This window comes from Colias eurytheme, chromosome 29 (assembly GCF_061535395.1).
Source record: "Colias eurytheme isolate Ceu_HAF_F1 chromosome 29, ilColEury1 Martin Lab GWU primary, whole genome shotgun sequence".
Classification (NCBI taxonomy): Eukaryota; Metazoa; Arthropoda; class Insecta; order Lepidoptera; family Pieridae; genus Colias; species Colias eurytheme.
Genome location: NC_143008.1, coordinates 291,959 through 304,797, shown reverse-complemented (window position 1 = coordinate 304,797; position 12,839 = coordinate 291,959). Strand labels below are relative to the sequence as shown.

The 12,839-nt window shown below is 41.8% G+C and overlaps 4 protein-coding genes across 4 annotated transcripts; all 4 read right to left on the bottom strand.

Moving 5' to 3' along the window:
• Nucleotides 1-356: 356 nt before the first annotated feature.
• Nucleotides 357-1,152, bottom strand: LOC149895945 (histone H3). The gene has a single exon (XM_090118005.1). The coding sequence runs from the start codon at nucleotides 1,063-1,065 to the stop codon at nucleotides 655-657; it is 411 nt and encodes a 136-aa protein (XP_089974131.1). The 5' UTR covers nucleotides 1,066-1,152; the 3' UTR covers nucleotides 357-654.
• Nucleotides 1,153-3,707: 2,555 nt separating this feature from the next.
• LOC149895944 (histone H2B) lies at nucleotides 3,708-4,597 on the bottom strand. Its single transcript, XM_090118120.1, has one exon. The coding sequence runs from the start codon at nucleotides 4,565-4,567 to the stop codon at nucleotides 4,193-4,195; it is 375 nt and encodes a 124-aa protein (XP_089974246.1). The 5' UTR covers nucleotides 4,568-4,597; the 3' UTR covers nucleotides 3,708-4,192.
• A 1,249-nt stretch (nucleotides 4,598-5,846) lies between these two features.
• Nucleotides 5,847-6,698, bottom strand: LOC149895943 (histone H2A). Its single transcript, XM_090117990.1, has one exon. The coding sequence runs from the start codon at nucleotides 6,553-6,555 to the stop codon at nucleotides 6,181-6,183; it is 375 nt and encodes a 124-aa protein (XP_089974116.1). The 5' UTR covers nucleotides 6,556-6,698; the 3' UTR covers nucleotides 5,847-6,180.
• A 1,356-nt stretch (nucleotides 6,699-8,054) lies between these two features.
• LOC149895942 (uncharacterized) lies at nucleotides 8,055-8,976 on the bottom strand. The gene has a single exon (XM_090118060.1). It carries the CDS (start codon nucleotides 8,910-8,912, stop codon nucleotides 8,082-8,084), a length of 831 nt encoding a protein of 276 aa, XP_089974186.1. The 5' UTR covers nucleotides 8,913-8,976; the 3' UTR covers nucleotides 8,055-8,081.
• Nucleotides 8,977-12,839: the final 3,863 nt, after the last annotated feature.

Below are 12,839 nucleotides of genomic sequence, written 5' to 3'. Positions count from 1 at the left end.
TGTGTGCTAAATTTCATTGTAATCGGTTCAACACATACATACATACGTCCATCCATCAACAACTTTCGCATTTATAATCTTCTTATATATAAAAATGAATCGCAAAATGTGTTGGTAAGCGCATAACTCGAAAACGGCTGAACCGATTTCGATAATTCTTTTTTTATTATATTCCTGGAAGTACGAGGATGGTTTTTATGTAGAGAAAACGTAAACATGTACCACGGGCGAAGCCGGGGCGGACCGCTAGTATTAAATAAAACTATTTCATAAGAAGAATTTAAAGTTAATGGCTACTGAATGATTACATTACTAAAATCTAAAATTCATCAGGTAGGTAAGTTTTCTGTTTATAATAGTAATATAATAATATTAATACATTTTATCATTCTCATAACAATATTATCATTATATTATTAGATATTTCGTTGTATGTTTCCGTTACTGCACAGTGGAAAACGTTTATAGTTAGGTTAGGTACCTACTATTAAAATGAATCACGTGCGGCCCTGAAAAGGGCCTTTTTTTTTTAACATTCGATGTCCGATGACGTGTCCTCTGTGCTATGTCATGTTATGTTATGTTATTTCATATTGAAACCACACACCACACGACACGACACGAGACACGAACAATGCAAACAACAAACGGATCTTAGGCGCGTTCACCACGGATACGGCGGGCCAATTGAATGTCCTTTGGCATAATGGTCACTCTCTTAGCGTGTATAGCGCACAGATTGGTGTCTTCAAATAGACCTACGAGGTACGCTTCGCTCGCCTCCTGCAGGGCCATGACGGCCGAGCTCTGGAAGCGGAGGTCGGTCTTGAAGTCCTGCGCTATCTCACGAACGAGACGTTGGAACGGCAACTTGCGGATCAGTAGCTCAGTGCTCTTCTGGTAGCGACGAATCTCACGCAGAGCAACCGTGCCGGGCCTGTAGCGATGGGGCTTCTTCACGCCACCGGTTGCGGGCGCACTCTTGCGGGCCGCTTTGGTGGCGAGCTGCTTCCTCGGCGCCTTTCCACCGGTGGACTTGCGAGCGGTCTGCTTTGTGCGAGCCATTGTGACCGGGGGGCTTGTTCGAAATTCGAATTCACTATATTTATTATAGAGAAATAAAACAACAAATACGACCGCACGGAGAAGTGGTTGCGCTTCGAATGAATACGAAAACGGGTACGACGCCGTTTTTATAAACACATTAGGTACACTCGTCTCCGTTTCGTTATTCATCGTAGTCGAGTGCGAGAGAGACATCGATAAGTAACCGTTCGCGCGGTGTGTATGTCGAGAAAAGAGAGATAAAATAATAATAATCAAAGTTTTGTGTTGGATTTGCACGATTCCTGATGCAAAATTAACTACTCGAACTCGAAAACAAAAAAAAAAAACGATCTTCAATGTGCAATGTGCAATCTGCACTGTCATAATATTGTCAATGTCATACACAGCCCATGTCATAATATTGTTATGTTCGTCATTATGGTATGGTCGTACTGGATCTATTCATTAAATTTACATGTACCTTATCCAAAATGGATGGAAATTATTCTACTTTTTTATTTTACTTCATACATACTCTACATAGGTGCAAAGTTTCATAAAAATGCGTTCAAAAATAAAATATGTCTTGGTTATTGCTTGATTACAAGATTAAAGAATTATTATTTTCTACTTTTTAGTGGTATGTATCTAACTTGAAAGCGTGTTTTTTAGTTTTTCAAACTATATTTATTTTACTTCATACTCTACATAGGTATTTTCGTATACCAAAACAAAACAGCACTAAAAAAAAAAAAAAAAAATACCAACAAATACATAATACGTTCATAATATACCTAACTAGAAATTCGCCGCGGCCTCGTTCGGTTGCAAATTTTATGAACATTTAAAAATTATATCTATTAAAATAAACCGCATCAAAATCCGTTGCGCCGTTTTTGAGATCTCGAGTAATCTTCAACTTGATTATTCCATAAGAAAGGAAAATTTCTATAAGACAGGAGAATTTTTATAAGTCCGGAAAATTTCTATAAGTCAGGAACATTTATATAAGCCAGGAAAATTTCTATACGTCAGGAAAAATTTCTATAAGGTGGAAAAGGATAGGTTAGGTTAGGTTAGGTTACGTTAGGTTACGTTAGGTTAGGTTAGGTTAGGTTAGGTTAGGTTAGGTTAGGTTAGGTTAGGTTAGGTTAGGTTAGGTTAGGTTAGGTTAGGTTAGGTTAGGTTAGGTTAGGTTAGGTTAGGTTAGGTTAGGTTAGGTTAGGTTAGGTTAGGAGAGGTTAGGTTAGGTTAGGTTAGGTTAGGTTAGGTTAGGTTAGGAGAGGTTAGGTTAGGTTAGGTTAGGAGAGGTTAGGTTAGGTTAGGTTAGGTTAGGTTAGGTTAGGTTAGGTTACGTTAGGTTAGGTTACGTTAGGTTACGTTAGGTTACGTTAGGTTAGGAGAGGTTAGGTTACGTTAGGTTAGGTTAGGTTAGGTTAGGTTACGTTAGGTTACGTTAGGTTACGTTAGGTTAGGAGAGGTTAGGTTAGGTTAGGTTAGGTTAGGTTAGGTTACGTTAGGTTAGGTTAGGTTAGGTTAGGTTACGTTAGGTTACGTTAGGTTAGGTTAGGTTAGGTTACGTTAGGTTAGGTTAGGTTAGGTTAGGTTAGGTTAGGTTAGGTTAGGTTAGGAGAGGTTAGGTTAGGTTAGGTTAGGTTAGGTTAGGTTAGGTTAGGTTAGGTTAGGTTAGGTTGGGTTAGGTTGGGTTAGGTTAGGAGAGGTTAGGTTAGGTTAGGAGAGGTTAGGTTAGGTTAGGTTAGGTTAGGTTAGGAAAAATTTTCTCAGTCCGGAAAATTTCCATACACCAGGAAAATTTCTATACGTCCGGAAAAATACTACTGAACCGATTACAATGAAATTTAGCACACATATAGAAGGTAACTTGGATTAACACATAGGGTAGGTTTTATCCCGGAAATCCCGCGGGAACGGGAACTATGCGGGTTTTCCTTTGAAAACGCGGGCGAAGCCGCGGGCGGAAATCTAGTACAAAATATTAATTTACCAAAACTATTGCAAAACACAAAACTATATAAATATAACAGAAAATCGGTTTGAATGTCTGTCCGTGTGTGCTATATTCCCTATATAAATTTGTATAATTAAAACTAGAGAACCGATTTTGATGCGGTTTATTTCAATAGATAGGCTGCATCTCGAGGAAGCTTTTAGTATATATAATTTGTTACGTTCTGAACAATGCAGGCACAGCCGCGGGCGATAACTAATCAATCTACCATTTATTTGTTAAACAGTTATTAAAAAAAAAATAACTTCAAATTAACTGTACAAGTTTAATTATTTCTCCATTTAATAATTAATATTATTAATTTTTTGTTGTATATCAATTAAATTTACGTTTTGACATAAGGCTGAGGTAAAATAACAGTACAGACTACAGTCGAATTGGGAATCATCAAGGAGGATTTTATTTAATATCTTAACTTAATTAAAGATATGAAACCTTATTTGTGTTAAACTTTTTTATTTTTTTAAATTGACACCAATAAATCAAACTGACGATGTCTGTCAAAATAAATATAATATTGATTCAAAGATAGTACATGAAATCGCATTGCGTTGTTATATTAATATATAAGTAATAAAATGGTTGTGAGTGAAAAAAAATTATGTAACATGTATAAAAATATCGAGCCAAATCATGATGGTATATAATTTATTATGAATTTGTTTTTATTTGTCATCATCAAAACTACTGGACCGATTTTGATGAAATTTGGCACAGGCAATCTTTAGACGCTGAGAAAGAACATACATAGGCTACTTTTTATTATTGCGAAATAATATGTACCACGGGCGAAGCCCTAGTTTGTAAATAAAATAAAATAAATCATACCCACAAAATATGACCAACGTTAATAATTATTGTTGAACGTATAATTCGAAATTCGAATTTCAAAATTACAACTTTAGGTTTTTTTTTTCTCACTGCTGTTGTTCGTGTTGGAGAAACGTATTTTTGGCGTGTACACACACACACAATTCATTCATGAAATATATTGTGGCCCTGAAAAGGGCCGTTGTTGTTTTGATAGTATATAATAATAATAAACACAAAACGCGAGCGAGCGGGCGTTCGATAAGTCGAACACGCCACGCCGTTGTCCCGACGACCGCTCACCGCTCACTTGGAGCTCGTGTACTTGGTGACAGCCTTTGTGCCCTCGCTGACCGCGTGCTTGGCGAGCTCGCCGGGCAGCAGCAGCCGCACGGAGGTTTGCACCTCTCGCGACGTGATGGTCGACCGCTTGTTGTAGTGAGCGAGCCGGGACGCCTCCGCGGCGATGCGCTCGAAAATGTCGTTCACGAACGAGTTCATGATGGACATGGCCTTCGAGGAGATACCGGTGTCGGGGTGGACCTGCTTGAGCACCTTGTAAATGTAAATGGCGTAGCTCTCCTTCCTCTTGTGCTTCTTCTTTTTCTTGTCAGACTTGGAGATGTTCTTCTGCGCTTTTCCGGACTTCTTGGCGGCCTTTCCACTCGTTTTTGGCGGCATGTTGCTTGTTGTAGTATAAGTACAATCAATTGAAACTGTATATTCCAAATTTTTTCCGTTTCTGTATAAAACCGGTCCAGATCGCGCCACACGGCGTTACGGCCGTCGGTTAGTAATGCGAGCTAGCACTTTTGGTTATCGGCCAATACCGTGGAGCGTAAGCGTCCCCTCCACACAGTGGGCGGTGAACATGCGGTGAATCATTTAGATGTTTACATTTGGCATTTTATTTTTTTTTTAAATCACATAAGGCTAAGGTAAAATAACAGTACAGACTACAGTCGAATTGGGAATCATCAAGGAGGGTTTTATTTTAAAATATGTATCTTAATTAAAGATAATATATGAAACCTTATTTGTGTTAAACTTTTTTATTTTTTTTAATTGACACCAATAAATCAAACTGACGATGTCTGTCAAAATAAATATAATATTGATATTATAATATTGATTGATTGAAATTTGGTATAGAGATATTTTGATACCCGAGAAAGGACATAAGATAGGTTTTATCCCGGAAATCCTACGGGAAAGGGTTTTTCTTTAAATAAATCAAATTTTACTTGATTTAATATTTATTTAAATTTCCAGCTTACACAATACGAAGTATGAAAACAGTTGCTCGCCTCCCTACTTTCAATATTCCAAGTTTCCCGCTTGACGAAAACGAAGTGACTTGCGCAATCATCTAGAAAACACAATATAGGTATTGTCCTCTGCAGAAAGGAGAAATAGTCCAGTATCAGCTTCGAATACGTACATCGAGCAGATATTTGTCACAATAGTAAGATTCAATTTACATAATTTATCTTAATCTTCAGGATAGGAAAACAATCATATTATAAAGCTGAAGAGTTTGTTTGTTTATTTGAACACGCTAATCTCAGGAACTACTAATCGAATTTCAGAAATTATTTCGGTGTTAGATAGCCCATTTATCGAGGAAGGCTATAGGCTATAATATAATATAATCACGCTAAGACCAATAGGAGCGGAGCAATGCGGGTGAAACCGCGGGGCACAGCTAGTTATTATAATATATATTACAAACAAACATAAAATGAAACGGAACGGATTTTGATGCGTTCAACAAGAAGGGGTTTATTATAAACTAAACAATTAAACATCTATAATAATTATTATGTATAATTCTTATCTACATAATATATCCTAATATTATAAAGCTGAAGAGTTTGTTTGTTTGTTTGAACGCGCTAATCTCAGGAACTACTGATCAAATACAAAAATGCCATTATAAATTAAATTAAAAAGACTCAAATGAATGTTACTTTTTTTAATACGGGTACGGTTCTAGGGTTAAAGGCTATATTATAATATAATATTAAATGCGGGTGAAACCGCGGAGCGCAGCTAGTTTATTGTACATAGATTAATATTATTCATGTTCTGGTGTACGTGTCAAATGGTAAACGATCACTGAAGAGATGAGAGTTTAGGCTGCTAGAAACTCTATCTATCGTTGTTGTCAAGACATATATTGCGGCCCTGAAAAGGGCCTTTTGAACAATTCATAATAATATTATGATGAACATACATAAAAATATGTAATTGTATCGTTATTGGTAAATGCAATGCAATGCAATGCAATCCAATTAGGCCTTCTTCTCCGTCTTCTTGGGCAGCAGCACAGCCTGAATGTTAGGCAATACACCGCCCTGTGCTATGGTCACGCCGGAGAGGAGCTTGTTCAGCTCTTCGTCGTTACGTATGGCCAATTGCAGATGTCTCGGAATAATTCTAGTCTTCTTGTTGTCGCGCGCCGCGTTGCCGGCCAACTCGAGAACTTCAGCCGCCAGGTACTCCATCACGGCCGCCAGGTAGACCGGGGCACCGGCGCCCACGCGCTCCGCGTAATTGCCCTTCCTGAGCAATCTGTGAATACGGCCGACGGGGAACTGCAGACCGGCACGGTTGGAACGTGACTTTGCCTTCCCCTTCACTTTACCGCCTTTACCGCGTCCAGACATTATTTACGGTTTTCTTCTTTGACAGTATAATAAACGAAAAACTGATACGTACAACGATACGCGCCGATCACTAAAGTATGTTTTTTTTAAACATTACCATCGGATTTAATATATATTGTACCGTGTACGGCTACGCGTCCTAGTGATTGCGGTGGGCATGACGCCGTGAAATGCGAGCGAACACAAACGACGAGCGATGCGCAGTGAACACGACCGTGTCAAATAATAATAATATATTGTTATGTACAATATAATATTTTATTTATTTACAAAATGTTAATTTTTTTTTTCGCATTTCACACACAAACAATATTTAAGCATCTTTTAATTAATATTATTTTTTTTTTTGATTCGGTGTACAGCATCCCCAAATATTATTATTACTCATATTATATAAAAATGAATCGCAAAATGTGTTGGTAAGCGCATAACTCGGGAACGGCTGAACCGATTTCGATAATTCTTTTTTTTTTTTATTATATTCCTTGAAGTACGAGGATGGTTTTTATGTAGAGAAAACGTAAATATGTACCTACCACGGGCGAAGCCGGGGCGGACCGCTAGTTACTCATAATAATAACGATTAGTTGATTGTTTTTAAAGTAACTTGTCAGGTGACAGAAACAGACTGTGTTGTCTAGACAACCATCAATAATTAGGTATTAATAATAATTATTCATAGCAGTAGGTATGTATAGATTTTAGAGAGTAGGTATTTAGTAAGTTTCGGTAAAATGTACTATCGGGAGTCGGGCGTCGGGCGGGCGGTCGGTCGGGCGGCGTGCGCTGGTGTGGGGCGGGCGGGCGGTGTCTGTGCTGTGTCTGTGTCTGTGTCTGTGTCTGTCTGTGTGGTAGCGTGTTGCAGTGTGCGATGAATAGTTACATAATATTTTATTTTGCAAGTTGAAGGTAAAAAGTAACGTGTGTGTTTACCGTACGTATTACGTAGGTATATTTTGATGTTTTTTTTTATTTATTCCTTATTTCATTGCGCGTCGACGGAGCCCCGCTTCGCGGGGCTCCTATTTCTGTGTAGTTTTTTTTTAAGAAACCTAACCTAACCTAACCTAACCTAAACCTAAACCTAAACCTAAACCTAACCTAACGTAAAGCTGTAGATTAGTTAGTAGTAGATTTGATTTTCTTGTTGTTATTATATTGTGCATGCATGTTGCTAGTTGCTACTATAATATATTATGATGTTACATAACTATTATGTAATTTGTAAAATTGTAATAATTGTAGTTTTATTGTGTAGGTACCTACAAGTTGCTTGTTCGTCCTCGCAAATTGGAAGGAAACGTTAACGTTCGTAGTGAGTGCGCATTCGAAAATATATGTTAGCCCTGAGAAGGGCTTTTTGGCGATAGATAATATATAATATGTATCTATTTTGCTGAGACTTGTGCCCGATGCACTCGCCGTCGCCGCTGCACTGCATAACCAGTTCCAACCTTAACCTTCCTCGAAGTCGAATTAGGTTGCGCTTGCGCTTGCGATTGATCGATTGCACGCACACCACACGTTCACTTCTTGGACGCGGCCGAGGCTTTCTTGGCGGTGGCCGCTTTGGATTTTGGCGTTGCCGCTTTCTTCGGTTTCGGTGCCTTCGGCTTCTTCGTCGGCGGTTTGGCACTCCTCTTAGCCTTCGGCGCGGCGGCCGACGCTGCTGCGGCGGGTTTTGCGGCCGCCTTGCCCGCAGCCGGCGCCTTCTTGGCGGCCGCGGCGGGCTTCTTTCTGCCTGCAGCTACTTTCTTGTCTTTCACCGCTGACGCTTTCGACTTGGACGGCGAGGACGACGAGTCTGCGGCCGCTGCTGCGGCGGCGGCTGCCGCCGCCTTCTTGGACCTGCTGCCTGCGTTGACGGCCGTCTTTTTGGCGGCCGCTTGCGCCTTGCCACCGCCGCCAGATTTGCGCACCTTGACGGCCGCCGCCGCTCCGGAGCCCTTGCCGGCGGCTCCGCTCGACGGAGAGGTCTTCTTCTTGGCCGCGGAGGACTTTGACTCCAGTTTGAACGAGCCAGATGCGCCCTTGCCCTTCGTCTGAACGAGCGTGCCGGATTCGACGGCGCCCTTGAGATATCTCCTAATGAACGGCGCCAGTTTATCCGCGTCCACCTTGTACGTGGCCGATATGTACTTCTTGATCGCCTGCAGGGAAGAGCCGCTACGCTCTTTGAGATCGCTGATAGCAGTGTTCACCATTTCCGACGTCTTCGGGTGCGCCAATCTTGCTTTGGCCGCTTTCTTGGCTCCTCCCGACGCCGCTGCTGCTGCTGCTGCTGCTGCTTTGGGCGCTTTCTTCGCGGGCGTCGACGCTGGCGCCGGAGTTTCAGTTTCGACTGCGGTGTCTGCCATTTTTGTTAATTAAAATTCAACTTTACGTCGACAATAGTATGTAATAATAATTAGTCTAAATAAGTAGTACTTAGTAGGTTTCACTGTATTCGACGTACGGTGTCGCTAGTGTAGGAATCGAATGGACGGTTTACCTCACGGGGAACCGTGCAATCGAGATACGTTTTCTCGCGGTCGCGCTTGAAACTTTTCACTAACATGCCTCCGTTCGAACGTATATTTTACGTGAAATTAACGTTTAAAAGTATACGTTTCACATGTTTCTCGTCCCTTTTGAGATCGGCCCTCGTAGTGTGCAAGCCCGCGCGACGCTCGAGGAGCGCATCGATAGCGATGGACGTTTAAATTTTGCCAAGGGCTATCCGCGTGCGCGGTGTCAACTTTAAAATTATCATTTCACCTGTAATTAAACCGATTGTCGTTTCGAAAAAGGCTCTCTCAATACACTGATATACAGACGTTAAGGTGAAACTATTCGTAATCGCCATATAATATGTTTGCGATGGTTTTTAGGGGGATGAATGTGACCTGTTGTAGAACAGCATAACGCAAACGACGACCGCGCGGCCGGCTACACACACAGTTCGGCGATCGGTCGAATATGTTTAACGTCCTTTAAATACAAAAATAATAACAATACGAATGTGCCACAATAACGAAATGACAATATTATAAATAAATGTCACATATTTGTCACAATATTATATTCACAGTCACAGGTACTAACAGCTAGTAGGTACATAGTACGCACACCACACCGCAACGCCCGCACGTTTTAATATTGTCAAAATATTATATAGGCCGCGCGAGAACGAGACTACGATTCACAATTGCGTATTTATTATAATATTATTATTGTGTTAACTTAATATCGTCGCATAATAACGCATAATAAGCAATACCTAAATAATAGACAGAGGAGTAGTAACAATATTATGACGAATCGATAATAACACGAATGTAGGTAGTTAATTAATAGTTTATTATTTACCTAATCATTAAGTTACTTATATATATCATCATCATCAACTGCAATTACGATTAATTCAATAGCGACAATGACGTATCCATGTTTTGATGAATTATTATATTGTCGTACCGTTGTAGATTCCTTAAATCTTCGTAATGCACCTGAGCGCAGTAAACATCGATTAAAGTGAAGCATTCGATTCTAGATGTCAGATTTCGATTTTTAGAGTAACGTCTCTGGTATTTATTATGTTTAGAATGGTTTATCAGTAAAATAAAATGAAATCTTAAAAAAAATTACTTTTATCGGTCATTATTATTATAATTAATATTATGTAGTCGTAATTGAAAAAAGTTAAGCAAATGTGCAGTTCTAACAAAACGAAATATCTTGTTATTCTATGTCGTCGTTACTAGGTTACGTTGTTGAATTTTGTTGAACTGTCAAATGTTGCCTATTTTAAAATGGCTCTACTATACTTAATAACTACGAGGGATCTATATTTATAGATAGAGAGTTGGTTAATAATAATTACTTATTTAATTTGCTGTGTCGACTTTTATTTATTTTTTCAACAGGATAAAACCTATCCTATGTGTTAATCCAAGTTCATTGTAATCAGTTCAGTAATATTTGCGTGAAATAGTAACATTTATAATATTAGAAGGATAATGATAACAACACAAGTAAGTTAATTAAGTAATGACGATATATTATATACATTTCAAAAAATTTCAAGCTACTTATTTATATAATAATTCACAAAAATTACATTAATATGAAATTTGACACATGCCATACCTACCCTGTTAATGTCTAGTGTAAATGTGATAGTATTTTTATTTTTTATTCCTCCGTATGTATGACGTCATCATCACATTTATCGTTTTTTTTTTTTATTTAATTTCTCTTAAAATATGCGATTAAAAAATGAAATGTTGTCAATTATTGTGATTGAGTTATTTATTATTATTATTATTCAAAGATTATTAACGCAGTCCCTCGATATGCACGATATATCTATCCGTCTCCGTCGCTCGTCGAGGGCGAGCCGACCGAAACGCGTGTATAATGTGTGTGTATAAAAGTCGACATGAAATGGCGCGAAGCGCAGGATTCGCTGAGTCGACGTCTAGCACACACGGGTTCACGCACACGACTGAGGTTACCGAGGATTTTGTTGCTGCAAAATTTTTCGTCGTAACCGCCAGGAGTTGGAAGCCTTCACATTAGATTCCGGAGGGAAGATTTATTCTCGCCTCCTCACATTTCCCGGCCTCCCACAAGCGGGTCTCACCGGGAAACGTGAGGAGGAGGGGCTGTAGATCCCCCTCCTAGAACCGTGTGGATCGCTCCCAAAGCTCTTCGCGGAAGAGTGTATCCAAACCAAAGGCCCTTTTTAGGGCCAAACCACATATCAACAGTCAAGAATTTATGAAATTCGTATCGTTGAAATGGAGCCGCGCAATCGCGACCCAAGACTGGCGAGGACTAGCCAAGCGCCACCTAGCGGGCAAACAACGAACCCGCGGGTTTACCGACAGGAGAGCCGCGGCACCGAAGCGCCACCTAGCGTTCATGTTACCGATACTGAGATGCAGGTTGACCGAACGGAGAGCCGCATAGATACCAAAACCTCGGTTTACCGAGCGGAAAGCCACAGAGGCACTGAAACCGCGGTTGACCGAGCGGAGAGCCACTCAACAAAGAGCGATTCTATGGAGGACGATGGAAGCTCCGACGAAGAGGAACCAGAGCCCCCCAAGATTCCGCAGGCTACTTCGGCGAAAAACACCGGCGAAACCCTATCCCCACGCGCCCGCTTAGAGAAGGACATGATCCTCACAAGCCGCCTCTTTGAGCTGGGAGCCCTCTCAGAAGAGATGCACGCCGCGATGGCCGCCTGCCTCAGCGAGCGTAAAAAGCAAATTCAGAAGATGATGGCGCAGCCGATACCTGAAGAGGAGAAGGCTGTGATCGAAGAGGCGAGGAGCACCCCCCTCCCTCCCATGGATACCCCCTTGCGGCGCCCCCGCTCCGCAAGCGACGAACATGAAGCGGAAAACGCGAGACCTAGGAAAAGACTCAACCCAGAGGTGCGGACATACGCGACGGCCGCGGGATCCTCCCCACCCCCCGCGGGAGATCAGCCACCGCCTGTAGCACAGGGCACCTCCGCCGTTGCCGCCAAGAAGGAAAAGTATCCGCCAATAGTAGTGGATGAGCTCCCCGACTGGTCGGCCCACTTCCGAAGATTGAAGCAGATACTAGGAAGGAATCCCAGCGCCCGCCCATACGGGAAGGGCATCCGATTTATGCCTGAGGATGGCGATGAATTCCGAGTCATCCAAAGCTACTTGGATGGGCTCGAAGGTATCGCGTGGCACGCGTACACGCCGCCACAAGAAAGAAACCTTAAGGTCGCAATACGCGGCCTCCCAAGCCAGACGCTCCCAGAGGAAATAGTCGAGGCTCTCAGGGAACTAGGACACACGGCGGAGTATGCACGCCCAATAAGGGCGAGAAAGGGTCGGCCCGGCTGCATATTTTTCGCCTCCATCAAAAGAGAAGCGGACACCACCCCGGCCATATACAACATTAATGAAATGTTGTGTATGCCGGGGGTCAAGATTGAAGCCTGGCGAGCGAAGAAGGGGCCGGCGCAATGCCACCGGTGCCAAAAGTTTCGTCACTCATCACACAATTGCCACCGTCAAATTGCGTGCGTAAGATGCGGGGAGGCGCACGCGGCGAAAGAGTGCAGCCGCCCTAAAGACATGCCGGCGACATGCGCAAACTGCGGAGGGCCGCACCCGGCTAACAATGCCTCCTGCCCTGTGTTTAAACGTGAGGCAAGGAACAAGAAGGCCGGTCCCACGGCCACGACGAGACCGCCGAAGGGGAAACTCAAGGACCCCCCCGCCCCGACGACCGTAGAACCCGTCCCGCTGGGCGAA

Bases quoted from the DNA above. Each gene is read 5' to 3' on its own strand.
- LOC149895942 (XM_090118060.1), bottom strand. From the start codon at position 8,912: ATGGCAGACACCGCAGTCGAAACTGAAACTCCGGCGCCAGCGTCGACG.
- LOC149895943 (XM_090117990.1), bottom strand. From the start codon at position 6,555: ATGTCTGGACGCGGTAAAGGCGGTAAAGTGAAGGGGAAGGCAAAGTCA.
- LOC149895944 (XM_090118120.1), bottom strand. From the start codon at position 4,567: ATGCCGCCAAAAACGAGTGGAAAGGCCGCCAAGAAGTCCGGAAAAGCG.
- LOC149895945 (XM_090118005.1), bottom strand. From the start codon at position 1,065: ATGGCTCGCACAAAGCAGACCGCTCGCAAGTCCACCGGTGGAAAGGCG.